General features: G+C 37.8%; 1 protein-coding gene across 1 annotated transcript in view; it reads right to left on the minus strand.

Annotated features, from left to right (window-relative positions):
- LOC126760456 (disheveled-associated activator of morphogenesis 1) overlaps positions 1-13,026 on the minus strand; it is a 64,559-nt gene extending 51,533 nt beyond the window's left edge. Inside the window, exon 1 of the mRNA XM_050476099.1 lies at positions 12,945-13,026. Within this exon, the coding sequence (XP_050332056.1) occupies positions 12,945-12,986 (42 nt within the window). The 5' untranslated portion in view covers positions 12,987-13,026. The remainder of the gene's footprint in view (positions 1-12,944) is intronic.
- Between the last annotated feature and the right edge of the window lie 2,005 nt (positions 13,027-15,031).

Genomic DNA, 15,031 nt, shown 5'->3' on the forward strand with positions numbered 1-15,031 from the left:
CTGAGCTCTTACATTTGTAAGTGTTGTTGTTATTTTGGCATTGGTCTTGCCTTAGTCGCCTAGCGCTCGCAATACAGGTGCCCATTACCACTTGTAGCTGTAAACGCTCGCTGCTGTTGCTTTGCGGCGCATAAATTTTGTTTGCTTTCGCCGCTGACGCTTTCGAATTTCACGAGCACACTTGAGCGCCTTTGGTGAAGGTCCTCCACTGCATCCCTACCACAGCGCACAAACTACAAATGCTTGCAGCGCTAAGTGCGCAATTTATAAACAAAATTTTTATTTTATTTTCAATAACAATTTCGTTCACTTTTTTCACCTTCAAGTGGCGCACATACAATTTTAATGCGACCTTTCAGCGCCACTGTTTTTGTTGTTGTTTGTTTTTGCACTTGTCTGCATAAAAGCATATTTCTCCATTGTTACAGTTGCTTTTTGCATGCTTATCTCACAGCTGTCGGCGCTTGTGCTGCGCATGCGCGGCTGTCGACTGCAATTATCCATTTGACACTGCGCTAAGAGCCGTCGAGAGTCGCCGCTAAATTGCTGAATGGTCACTCGAAGCATTTATGAGAGTAGAAAAGCAAAAAAGTTCGCCTACAAGGTGCGCTTAAGCGGTGTCTGCTTAAGTTTCGTAATTATTTCGGTAATTTATAGTTGCTTTTATTGAAGGCTAAAACCGAATGGCTGCGCAAAAGTGGTAGCGCTGATAATGGTGACACAAATGGTCGCAGTTATGCTGAAATATTGCGACTGCGCAGGCGCGTGTCGGCTTTAGTATGTGTCTTGTGATATTTTTGGAGGGAAACTTCAAGATTTTGATTTTTTTAGTTTATATGAATTATAAGCAAAATTATAATATTTCATCGACGTATCAGCTAAATTGGTAAAGTTATCATCGTCCTTTTGAGCCAATAAATAATGTATATTTTATCACATGAGCGATACAAATTTCAGCCAGATATCTCTATAACTGGATGTTTAATATGCGCCTAAAAAGATAAACGAACAATCAGGCGAGGCTATAATGACAGCTTCCGCTAGATGCCGCTTCTGCACATTACGTTGCGGATATGTACATATGTACATATCTTATACTGCTACTTTTAAACTGAATATGAAATTCGGGAATATGCTCCCGAATAACGCAAAGTTTCATTTTTGCGTTACTTTGTTCAGTATAGTCGGCCTTATCTGGGCAATAATATGCCGAAGTTGAGTTCCAATTGATCATCTGTAGCTGCTTAAAAAATTGGCTTGGCGTATGCCTCTCGAAAAGTAAGATAAAAATCTGATAGCAGCAAATATTATTTTAGTGAGCTTGCACTCACACCGATAGTTGAGCTAAAAGCTAGTCAAGAAGCGCATGAGCTCACTAGCTGTAGCATCAAGCTACTTCCGTGTTAAAATTGTCTGAGTTCCTGGTCACAGCGGAAACTGTAAAGCCGATAAGCTTGAAAGAAAGGACATGCTTACCAAAATCCCGACAGGATGGAAATAAGAAGATGTTTCTCTCTCTTCGTTCACTGATCTATAGCCTATTTACAGGATACATAGATTACAAGCTCAATAAGAATTAGTCGGCATTAGTGCCGGACTTGTTGGGTTGTGAAAGTCCTTTGGTCCAGAGAAGATCATAAAAAAGAACTAGCACTTAGCAAAGTTCACTTGACAATTATAGGTATCCTAACTCGGCACTGTTCGGTTGACACTCACGAGGTGAGGGTAAAGATTTTGTTAAAGTAAGAGCGAGGAATACGAGGTGGAACATCCAGAAATTTTCTCTTTCACTATCCCGCTTTGGCCAGTCTAAGGTTGAATCATCTGGAATACCATATTTGCTACGAGCCCGGCGAATTCTCTGGAGTAGATATTTGTTAAATTTGTGGCTGGCTCTAGGCGCTTTGTAGATGTGGGATGGTCTTTTTGATTCACACATATGAGTTCTGGCCATCGCAACGGTCAGGCGTTTTTAGTTATTCAAGTGGGATTAAGCCAACTTCTGGTGGCTCATAATGAGCCAAAAATGAGCTTATGTCTGCACAAAGTCTGTTCGCAATATTTGAAGAATTCACATGATACATTAAAGACAACTAAACTGTTTGCGTTAAAAAGGTTATACAATGCTCAGACGATTGATGAATTTACCTTATGTTACCAGGCAGCTGCAAGCTAAGCACACAGAGTGGTAGAGTTCTAAAGCTTAATTAACCTAATGCCGTTTCTGGGCTATCAATTGACGCTTTTTCTCTGAGTTTTGGCGTATACCTTGATCTTAAAGAATCAAAGGATGTTCCTAAAAGCCTGAAAACGAGTCTGAATGGGTATTGGCTTCTTATTGAAAACGTTTTTGTAGGCCGAGAAGTGGTCGCAATAGCAAAGCGCGGATAGCTGTGAAATATGATCAAGGAAGTAGGGTTCTAACCAAGGTCTTGAAGGTCTTTCGTGCATAATAGTACCAGATTATTTTCTAAGTACACTTATCTTTCTTCCAAAACCTATACGATCTCGAAAATGTCAAACGAATTTCCCTTCCTGGGAAACATTCAACATTTGAGGAGTCTAAATCGAATTAAAACGATTAAACATAATTTTTCGTCAATAGATAACTGTATTTATAGTTATGCCATTTCAGGGGACCGTTGCTTCAACGGTACAAGCCGCAGCGCAAAAATGTTCCAACGCAGATATCAGCCTCAAAACCTAAACTAACTCGGTTCGAACGACAAATATTTTCACTATTAATAAAGGCCAGTGCTGTATACCAACAATTTGTTTACCAAATTATGCAAGCCGTCGATAGTTGGTAGAAGAATACAAGAAAACAGACCATATTCGACTTTAGAAAAAAATATTTGCTTAATATCGATGTCAAAACAAACTGTTCTTTGCTAAATTATTTTTTTCCCCCGAAAAGCATTCACTATATAAAGGCGGTGAAATGTGTGCAAAAGTCACAGTTGAAAAAATGAATTTGCCCACGAAGTTGTTCTTAGTGCTGGTCGCATGTTGCGTGTTGCAACAAGTTCTTGCTGCTAATTCTACCAGCAGTAACTCTACCGACGCCAGCACCAGTAGTAATTCTACATCCACGACTACTTCCTCGAACAGCACAAGCACAAGTGCTTATAAAAGAAGAATCAGAAAATTGAGGAGGGAATTAAGGAGGGAAAGACGTCGCGAAAGGAGAGAACTCAGACGGGAACGTCGTCGTTTGCGCAGAAGAGAATTGCAGATACAGCGCAGGAATGCGCTTTCAGAAGGAAGTGTCAATGTCAATAGAAGGGTTAGACGATTCGTCAGACGTCGCGGATAAACCGTCGCTTCCGATTGAGTGCAAACCCAAATTGACATGATTTGTAACATGTACTAATACGCTTATGTACCTATGAATGATGGCTTTTGGAAAAATATATAAATTTTTGTCATAAGAAATGAGTTTTTAGTTCCGCGTTGAATTTATACACTGGCGCCCGGCGATTACTTTTTCGTTATCGCTAAATAACTTTCCAGCGAGCATTCTCACGAAAATGCTTGTTCGATCTTTTCGTCCGAAAATGGGAGCGTGTTTCATCTCATAATTTTAGTTAACATTTTTTTTTTGCAGCTGACCAGTCTTTGGCGTTTGGACTCGCTGACAGTTTTCCATTTCACAGTCGACGTGAGTGTCTTCAAAATTTCCACCGACTGTAGTTTTTTCTTTGTACGTAAAAAACGATATCAATAAAGGAATCGGTGTTGAGAGTGCTCTATTAGCTCTATGTATGTCGGATTAACTGCAGCGGTATCTGCTAAAGCACTCATGTTCAATTAGGGCTTGGGTCAGGAGGAAGTACAGCACCGCAGTTTGTCTGTTTATTCATAAATGAATGTCCGATATAAGTCTATGCGTCCACCGTCATTTGAATGAGCTGAACCACCGCTGCTGCGATATTTTCGTAATATGGTTTCTCTCCTCTGTTTTTGTCCAAGAGGTTTCTTATTATGTTTACTTACACTTTACCCACACCGTCGAGCATTCACAAAGAGCGGTATGAAGAAGCTTATTTTGGTGGTTTCTTGCGTCATGTTAAGAGAACCAAACGCTGTACTTTCCGCGTGTCGGAGAACGTCTTTTCTATTATACAAGCGTTATAAATTTTATGGAAGAGTTTTGCAGTTATAGCTTCTTTCGGCGATTTGTTGGAGTCAACATCAATTCCAGTCACTTTATTATTTTTGAATTTCTTTGCTATAGCCAATAAGTTCTCTCGCGTAACTAACGTTGTAGACTCTGCAGTTGCATTTCGTCGCTTAGCAAATGTGATTTTGTTTCAGAAATAAAGTTTCGACGACTTTCTCCATAAGCCATGCGCTTTTAGGTAGCTGCTGCTTGTTTTTGAACTTGGACATACAGGTTTTCCCTGTCATATAGTTCTTAACAGAGCTTGTCAAAACATGATATGTTATTGCGGGTACTTGCCGACTTCAGCAGCTTTTTAAGACTTGAAAATGCATACATCTGTGCCAAATATCTTCTTCTTCTTAATTGGCGTAGACACCGCTTACGCGATTATAGCCGAGTTAACAACAGCGCGCCAGTCGTTTCTTCTTTTCGCTACGTGGCGCCAATTGGATATTCCAAGCGAAGCCAGGTCCTTCTCCACTTGGTTCTTCCAACGGAGTGGAGGTCTTCCTCTTCCTCTGCTTCCCCCGGCGGGTACTGCGTCGAATACTTTCGGAGTTGGAGTGTTTTCGTCCATCCGGACAACATGACCTAGCCAGCGTAGCCGCTGTCTTTTAATTCACTGAACTATGTCAATGTCGTCGTATATCTCGTACAGCTCATCGTTCCATCGAATGCGATATTCGCCGTGGCCAATGCGCAAAGGACCATAAATCTTTCGCAGAACCTTTCTCTCGAAAACTCGCGACGTCGACTCATCAGTTGTTGTCATCGTTCAAACCTCTACACCATATAACAGGACGGGAATTATGAGCGACTTATAGAGTTTGGCTTTTGCTCGTCGAGAGAGGACTTTGCTTCTCAATTACCTGCAAGTATTTCTGATCGCTACAAATTATTCACTGAGAACGCGCTGATGACGAACCACGTTCAGGACGACCATCAACATCAACTGTAGATCAACACGGAAAGGAATTGGTGCTTGAGAATCGACGCTTAACAGTCAGAGTTCTTACTGGCATCGTTTGAATAACGGAAGGATCGGTGAACACCATTTTGAAAGATCATTTGGGAATAAGAAAAGTGGAAGCATAATTGGTTCTAAAATCATTAATTTTTTTCGAAAACATCGTCGCGTTAACGTCTGTGAAACCATGCTTACCGACTACCAGGATATCATGAAACGTATTATTACTGGCGTTGAGTCTTGATTCTATGCTGTCTATGCTACCACTGAAATAGACGATCAATCGACCGAATATCGTGGCAAGGTGAGCCGAAGCAGAAGAAACACCTCAAAGCTGTTGAAAAATCAAGGTTATTTTTTTCGATTGTCGAGATATAGTACACTCCGAATGCTTTCCGAGCGTTCAAACGTCAGCAAAGAATGTTATTTGACTATTACGCGTAGTTTGCGCTAAGCTATCCGTAAAAAGAGGCCGGAATTATGGGCCGACAATTTTCGGTTTCTGCACCACGATAATGCGCTGTCGCTTTACATTGATTCTACTTGAGTTTTTCACCGTTTTGAGTCCGTTGAAGCTAATCAAAGCAATGTTTTAACCCTCCAAAAGTTTTCTTTAGATCGCATCGGTCATACAACCTCAGCGATCAAAATCAAATAGAGAGCTTTTTATACCTTTAAGTGAGGTAGTAAGGAATGCAGCTGTAAAGGGTATTGCAGCTTCGCTGCAGCCGAAGTTAATATTTCAGGTTTTTATGTTATTGTTTTTTTTTTTGATATCCAATTTCTAACCCACATTTTTTCATTGCCAAAACATGTTCATAATTTGCGCACGCTAATCAATAGCATCAAAATTTCACCGTGAAACCATAAAATTCACTGAAATTTCTTTTCAATTCAATATGCAAACTTGCCGGCTTAATAGTTTTCACCAAACCATTAACTATTTTTAGCTCAACACAATGGGTGCATAGTTTTATAAAATATTTTTTTTTCGTTATCTTTATGGGCCTAAATGTGAGTGCGGGGATTTGTCAGTGAAAATTTTAACAGCCTCATAATTAACAACAAACACAGGCGAGGTTGAATAAGAAACTAATAAAATATATTACAGAAAGTAATAAAAAAGCAACAACAAAATGTGAAATAAGAAAAAATGCATAAGTGGAATTAAAAAAAATCATAAGTGGTTTTAAAAAAAATCATATATTGTTGAAAGAAACATACATACTTGTGTGTACATATGTGAAATTGAGAAAAAAAATAATAATTTGTGGTATTAAAATGAATAATAAAAATCACTTAAATTTATTTGAAAAAAAAACTCATCCACACCACACGAAATTAATTCACACTCCACTCCAATGCGCATGCCAATCGCGCCGTGTGTTCGCCCAAAGCGGTTTCTCAAGTGACTTGACCCTCATTAATATCTCTTCGCAAGAAAGCTGGTAAACGATAGGCGTTCACAACAAACACACACACGCACCGACAAGGCAGAAACACATAAATATTCAATAATCACGAGAAATACAAATAAAGTTCAGCAAGTGAATCGAAAGCGCATGCGGACAGCACAGCTGCGGAAGATCGGCCGCCGAGCGCCTGCGCCATTGGCACGCAGCGGCTGCGACACGCATAAATACGACGGTGATTAACTTACGTTAATTTATTTAAATTCATTGCTTTTATACACACATTTCTATATTTTCACTTTCGTTGCAAATGAAATCGAAATCAACAGCAATAACAACAACAATAAGCCACTGTAGCGACAATAATCAAGCAAGCGGAGATCAACCGAATGATCGGCCGCCCAACGAGTCATCAAGAGCAGGCGAACAAATATATACAAACACACACACATCAATATATACAGTCCGCTTGCCCCTCCGGCTGTCCAGCTTGCTTGATTTGCCTGTGTCGGCAGCATGCACACCAGCGAACGAGCAATAAAAGTTGAAAACGAAAGTGAAAATCACAGCAAACAGCGGCGCTTAAGCGCAGCTTAGTTTGCATGCATGTATATGTGTGTGTATGTGTGTTTTAATCGAAAACAAACCGCGAAGCAATAATTTTGGTGCAACATAAAATTGAAGGTGGTGGGTTCAACTTCTTTCTCCACAGCTCGCCAACAGCTGTAGATATAAATAAATAAACTGCTGCTGTTGTTGCTATTTTACTTTTGTTGTTGTGGTTGCATATCTGTTGCTGGCTGGTCGAACGGTCGGTCATTGCTGCGTATCATTGGCGCAATTTGCGAAGGAAATATTTATTTTACACATGCGCCGACAGACGTGTGTGTTTATTACAGTAAAGTTGGAGCTTACGAGAGGTGATCAATGAGTCTGTGGGTCTTACAGCAAAGCTGAAAGCTAAAACTTTTCTTTTTGATATACAAACTCAAAAAACTCAAAAAGGCGATCGGGAAAGTCCAGAAAATAATTGTTAAATTCTTTTCGGCATTTTAAAAGAGTTTAATATCGGTATTCTGCTTGTCACGATTGTCGCATGTCTCTAATTGTCACTATCGTAATTTAGTGACTCTGTTAGTCAGGAGTCTCATTTTGGTATTCTGGCAGATACTACAGTATAGTAGTATATAAGTATACATAAGTTAAAGTGATTGCTATGAAAAATTTATGCATAATTTATGCCCTGATTATCAAGTTTGCCAAGTAACACCGAGAAAGGAACATCAGGTAGGTAGGAGTGCAGCCCTATCGGGCTCAATTAACACTTGATGTGCCATTTTGATGAAGGAACATCAGAGACCTTATAAAAAAGTTTTGAATTTGCTTAGATATGTCCGTAACATACAGAAATGAGCGAAGGTTAGGTTTGGTTAGATGGCTGATCTAGAGAGATAACACATTGGAGTCCTAACACCCCAAACGCGGGACAGTCAAAAAGGAAGTGTTGAGTTGTTTCCACATCGTACTTTTCAATACAGCTCTTGCAGATGGGTAAGATTCCCAGCTGTACATCATGGACGCCAATAGGGAAATGGCCTGTTAAAAGCTAGTCTTACTGAGGACAAAAAGTTCACTAAATATCTTGCGATCGATCTAGGGCCAAAAGGACTCAGCGCATGTACCGATGGTGGCGTAGAGTTGGTCAAGCTCCGCTCCCATTATACTGATGGCGGTCTTTGCACTCCTTGATCAACCCTGAACGCAGTGTTCATATATCGCCGCACTGCTTTCTGAGTGTATCGTTATTTCTCTGAAGGAGGCCAAGAAGGAGCGGCCAGAGTTCGGTTTGGCGACCCATGATCCAAGTGATCCGGTATGAAATCAAAGTATGTGAGGAATTTCGAGTGTTCAGACACTTGTACGCCAATAGGGAAATGGCCTGTTAAAAGCTAGTCTTACTGAGGACAAAAAGTTCACTAAATATCTTGCGATCGATCTTGGACCAAAAGGACTCAGCGCATGTACCGATGGTGGCGTAGAGCTGGTCTAGCTCCGCTCCCATTATACTGATGGCGGTCTTTGCACTCCTTGATCAACCCTGAACGCAGTGTTCAAGGCTAGTATCGCCGCACTGCTTTCTGAGTGTATCGTTATTTCTCTGAAGGAGGCCAAGAAGGAGCGGCCAGAGTTCGGTTTGGCGACCCATGATCCAAGTAATCCGGTATGAAATCAAAGTGTGTGAGGAATTTCGAGTGTTCAGACACTTGTTCTTTTAGGAACCCAGGTTCTCTACGTATGATAGCCATACACCTTCGACGCTGTCTACGGACACTATGTGCAAGATGGCATTAAGTGCCATGGTTGGAGTGGACCTTAGTGCACCACACATGCTGATGAGCGCCGCCCGTTAAACGCTCTCGAGTTCCTTTGCAAGTGTGGTATTTTCTAGAGTCCTCCACCACATAAAGACTCTATAGAATATAATTCACTGTAGCCGCAGATACACCACTGCAAAACTAGTTACTTTTTTGAATAAATATTACAAAGAAGTATACAGAACCCTTTAGTTCAGAGTCCGTAGGTCTCACTTCTTTTATCGAAATTCACTTAGCAATTTTTGTGTTGGCCAAAGCAAATTTCTTTTAATTTATTTCATCTAAATAATCCACCATGTGGAGTCATAGACAGAGCCAAGGCTTCTGCACCAATATATCTGAAAAAGTTGTGACAAGTAAAAACGAAAAAACACGAGCTTTTATTAAGAAATATTAGAGCTTTGAGCATAATTTACTTTTCCTTCGTTTCCAAGTTAGTTTATCTGAACGCGAGAGAAGAGAATAAAGAGCATAATGATATCTCATTAAAGCATCATAATGTCTATTGATTCTACCTTCAAACTTTTATATTAAAAGTATTTGTTTTAAGCCACACAAGTGTTAGTTTTAAAAAAGTACGAAAGTCTTAACAATGTTTGACTTGAAGAAGAAACAACAGTAAGTACGGTATTAAATATGGAAACCTGTATTTTTTGCACAGCCCTCGTACTTGGCCACTTTCATGGGCGTAAGCTGCATCAAATTTTGACCAGTGAAGGGTTAAACGTTGCCACTTAGCTAAGGTGATTTGTTGCGGCCACGGAAAATATGCGCAAAATTGTGTTGTGGAAAATTTTCAATCAACATAATTACGTTACGCGAACGTATGTATGCATATGTTGAGGGGCGTGTCGGCGTGATAAAGGTCAAATGAGTGTCATAAGTGTGTAAATGCTGTTGCATGGCGAATTGATATTAAATATAAAATAAAAATTGCATGCAACTGGTGAAAGTGGCAACCTTGATTTTGAGATGATGTTGTTGTTGTTCAACTTCGGTGATATATAGTCTATATACAAAGCGTGCGTTTAGCTATATTATTATATATGAAAGGAAGTCGGCCATAAACTAAAATTTTGTATGAAAACGAAAGTTTTTAAGCAAAAATTCTTCAGAGAGCAATTATATATTATTTTGGAGAGTCTTCAAAAATTGATATCTATTTCACATGTTAAAGTCTAGCGTGGTTGCTAAGACAAATCTGTGCTTATATTGCGCTTTGTGAAAGACCTTTCTTTATTAGCAGCTACTAACAGTTAAGTTGATGTTACTTATTCTATGTAACGGTATACAACCAGCTAAAATGCAAAATAATCTGTTTTGATAAGCACTCCTTATCTGCTTTCTCCGGCTTTATTTATTTTTGCAAAAATATTATTTTATTATCTTTGTTTTTTTTTTTTATTTCATATTTTAACTTTAGTTTTGTTTTTTCATTTTTGATCTTTGTTCCTTTTTGTTTTTTAGCCACAGCCGCCAGATAGCCTTGACGGTTGCTGATAACGTTGTCTAAACGTTAGATAAGATGCAATATTTTCGCGTTGAGTTTTGCTATAAATTAAAGGTTATGCAAATTACTGCAGTTAGTACGGCAAATGACTCATTAGTAGCACTGGCTTTGATGGATTTATGCTCAAAAGCCATGGAATTAGGCTCATGTATTCTATTCGTAACGATTATTTAACGGCAAACCCAAAAAATTAAAATGAGAGAGAACAAGCAGAAGAAACGTTAACTTCGGCTTCAAGTTATAATATACTTCCTAAATACATAATCTACAGCTACTCGATCTGAATGGAGATTACATCATTTTCTTAGGCAATAACTCATGCCAAATTTCGTGAAGACATCTCTTCTAATGGAAACGTTTTCCATACAAACACTTGCTTCCGATCGTTCAGTTTGTATGGCAGCTATGTACATATATGCTATTGTGATCTGATATCGATGATTTCGACAAATAAGCAGCTTCTTGGGAAGGAGAAGATGTTTGCAATGATCTTTATCTCGTGAACTGGAGGACTAGTTCGTATATATGCAGGCAGAGAGAAGAGCATGTCTAAATCAACTCGGCTTATCATGCAGATCATTTCTATATACATTTTTTTATATATATATGTATATACTTATATAGATGGATACAATGGCTGTTGAAGCAAAAACTTTCTTCACTTGCTCAAAAGCTTGCAGTACCTAGCAGCGTTAGTTTCCTCTTTCTACGTTTACCTGCAGCAATGAGCTACTGTATGAAGTTTTTTCTTTCCATGATCAAAAAAGCTCTTGCTGGATGGCAATGTAAGCCAAAATACTTTTAGACAAAACTTGTTTCGAACACTGAAATAAATTTTTGTATATTAGAAATTTTGCTTAAGATTGAATTTACGGCTCAGAGTGTATGCTGAAGTTCTATAGCTGGCTAAAAGAAAATTATTTGATTTCCTATGTAATGCGCCGATTCTTAAAAGACTGAGCGCTTCTTTATAAGAAAAGTTGATCAGCATGCATACGCTTTCAAACAAACGTATAAAGCGCCATTTAGTCTGAGAAAAAAATTATTTTAAAGTCGAAAGTTTTTTTTGTAAAGCGTACACGATAGCCGAGACTAGAGTTAGTGATTTCGAAAATATTATAAAATATATAAAAATAATATGAAATATATAAATAAATACATCTAAGAATCATGTTTCCAAGTTTAATTCTACTTTATATGCTTATAATTTGGAAAGCTTGGATTAAGGTGTAGACCCAAGCCGTAGATAAAATATCGGCACAGAAAGACGTCAACTTATGTACAACCCACAAATACAGGAATCAATTTAATTAATATTTTGACTTTTTTGAATACCTAACCTCGACTTGATTGAGGCTATCTCGAGCGAAGAGAAGAATTTATATAATAAGCTATATAACTAAAGTGATGTTAGTTGAGTATATATGTACATTAGGGTGTTTTTTTTTTAGTTGAGCTATTAATTTTTTTCAGTCCCGTCACGAGATTTCCTTGGAAATACCCTAAAAAAAATTCCCTGAAAATTTTAGCCCTTAATATTAACACGAAATTTCCTTGGAAATACCCTAAAAAAAATTCCCTGAAAATTTTAGCCCTTAATATTAACATTAAGAACTGGACCAAGGCCTATAAAAATTTTCCATAGAAAATACACTACAATCGTGGGTTTTTATCTTTAAATTCCTACAGATCAGAGGTATTTTATGGCATCACTTTGACTTTAGACGCATATTTCTCAGAATTCTTCACTCTACAAAAGTGCCCAGTGCAACAAAGTCGTAGCTCACACCGGCGAGGTAGTACGGGGCTCTAAACCCGATTTTTCCAAGAATTTCGCATTTTTTTTGTATATATCTCATAAATGACAAGAGCTATAGAAAAAACGTACATAACAAATGTGTAGGAAATTTTATTTGCTATAAAAAAGGTTCGAGGTCAAAATCGCTATCATTAATACTTCTCGAGATATTCGGCTTTTTAAGTAATGTACATACTTGTATAACCACTGCCTTTAAAAAATTATAGTAATAAGTTATATCAGCAGTTTATGTATTATAAAAATGGCTTTAGTCGCTTTAAGCTTAGATAGGTATTTTGAAGTCTACTAAAAGTCTGGGTATACAGTACTGTATACTTTAGATCGTTTCTGGTAGCTTTTTAGAAGAATTTATTTCATATAGAAGAGTGCAGTCAATCTCAGTTCTGATTGCGTTCCCACACGAACTCTTTTATTGCTCAAACCGGCCTTTTTGTAAGCGAGGATTCGTCGTTTGAGTGAGACCAAAGGAGAATTTGCAGATAATGAGTAGCAAAAACGCAGTCTAAATAATGCTCGCTTTACACTTAAATAACTTAAATATAATTTTTGTATTCAGTATTACACTTTTCGGCTAGAATAAAGGCCTTCGATTGCTGGCAGGCTTCAAAAACCATTACTTAAATGTTTCTTCTTGAACCAACTAAATGTAATTTATTGCTTTTTGGTATTTATGATTTTTAATTACAATAATTATACCTCAATCACTGCTGCTTCACGCTTTATGTGCTGTTTCCGCATTTTTCTCGCTAGCCCTGCAGCTTCCGCCACATATTTTCATCTAAATTAACACAGCAATTATCTTATAGAGATCTTCCAGTTCAAAAACGCGTAAAAAATGAAAAGTTAACTGTTTCTTAATTAAATCGTAAACCGTTCGCGCACAGAATACAGACTGTCTTCGTAAGCCCCTCGAGACGTTCTCATGGTAATCTAAAAACCAGTTACACAGACAACTGTGCCAGTTAGCTGTACTAAGTATAAAATATTTCAGCATCTTTACACAAAAATATATATTTTAGTATATATATATATATATATTTATCATTGTGCTTGTATGTGTGCTCACACACAGCTTTAGCAGCTTTTTATCAGCTATTTTTATCAAAGGTTCTGCTTGCCAAGTAGATAACTGCAGCTGGATTGTAGCTTTAGATGCGTAATTTGTTTATATCTTGATCTAAAGTGTTGGCTATGTAAGCATGAAGGTGTGTAAGTAACTCCAATTTGCTTTATAACTGTTTATTTATTGTATATACCCACAGTGCTTGAGTTACACTTGTCTAAACAGTTGTTGTTGTGTATGTTTTCTTAACAAAAACTTGACGAAATATTTCAAGTTCAGTGAGTAGAGCAAAGCTTCACGCACGTCAGTATTGAAGCTTATTTTGGGTGCGGAAAGATTTCCTTGAACTTAGAAAAATACAAAAGTAGGTGTTTAATAATCCTTCTGATGATTGATGGATGATGGCTCTCATGAAAATATTTGAATTTTAGTTGTGTTAGACGAGCGTATAAAGAACAAGCTAAAAGGAACTTTGTTTTTATCGTTTGGTTAGTAAACTATATGCTATGCTGTAATAGTCAGACTATAATAGTCAGATATCGATGGTTCCGAGAAATGAGCAGCTTGCTTGGGAGAAAAGATCGCGTGAAAAATTTCTAATCGATTTCTTAAAAGCTGAGAAGCAAGTTCGCGTATATACGGATGGACATGGTTAAGTCGACTCAGCTCGTCAAGCTGATCATTTATATATACATTTTATAATATGTATCTCCGACGTTTCCTTGTAGGTGTTACAAGCGTCATGGCATACTTAATATATCCTGTTCAGGATCTACATACAGCAGATCTTCCAACAGCTAATAATGAAGTTAATCAACTTTTGCGGACGACACAGCTATAGTGTACCGTAACAAATGTCACAATTTAACATAAAGAATATTAGCGAAGCATTTAAGTTCTGTCGAAGAATGGCTAGCGAGCTGGCGTATAAAGGTGAATGAACAGAAGTGTAAGCATATTACATTTTCGCTAAGGCCAAAGATGTGCCCGGCAATAAAAATAAACAATATTTTAGTACCCCAAATGAAGTAACATATCTTGGTATTCTCCTAAATAGAAGGCTCACGTGGAGAAAACACATCTCTAGTAAAATAACTTGTATGAAGATTAGAGCTGCAAATTTAAATTGGCTTTTAAATAAAAACTCCAAACTTAGCCTAGACAACAAAGTGCTTTTATATATTGCGGTTATAAAGCCGATTTGGATGTATGGCATTCAACTGTGGGGTACGACCTGTGCAACTAATATTGATATATTACAAAGGTTTCAATCAAAAATGCTTAGAACAATCACGTGTTTACCATGGTACATGCGTAACTAAAATATCCATAAAGACCTTGGTATCCCTATGGTAAAGAAAGAAGTAGAACACAGCAGAATTAAATATATATCTAAACACCGAGACCCTTTGCCTAATGCTTTGGTACATTCCTGCGATCAAACACGCCTTAAAAGAAGAGACATGCCTGCCTATTAAAGAGCAACGTATCACCAAAACAGCTCCATCACTTGCTTAAGCCTGTCTAGTTTTTGAATAGATTTAAGATTTTATAACTTATTGTTAGGCTTTAAGAAAAAGCAGATCCAATAAATAAAATAATTTTGAAAAAAAAAGATCTATAAATGAAGCTACACAACGTAGCATAACATAACGCAGCATGGCATAAGTCAAGTCAGACAATCATATTTATTATCTTAGCCACTAGACCGATTTAGTTC

Source organism: Bactrocera neohumeralis, chromosome 5 (genome assembly GCF_024586455.1).
Source record: "Bactrocera neohumeralis isolate Rockhampton chromosome 5, APGP_CSIRO_Bneo_wtdbg2-racon-allhic-juicebox.fasta_v2, whole genome shotgun sequence".
NCBI lineage: Eukaryota > Metazoa > Arthropoda > Insecta > Diptera > Tephritidae > Bactrocera > Bactrocera neohumeralis.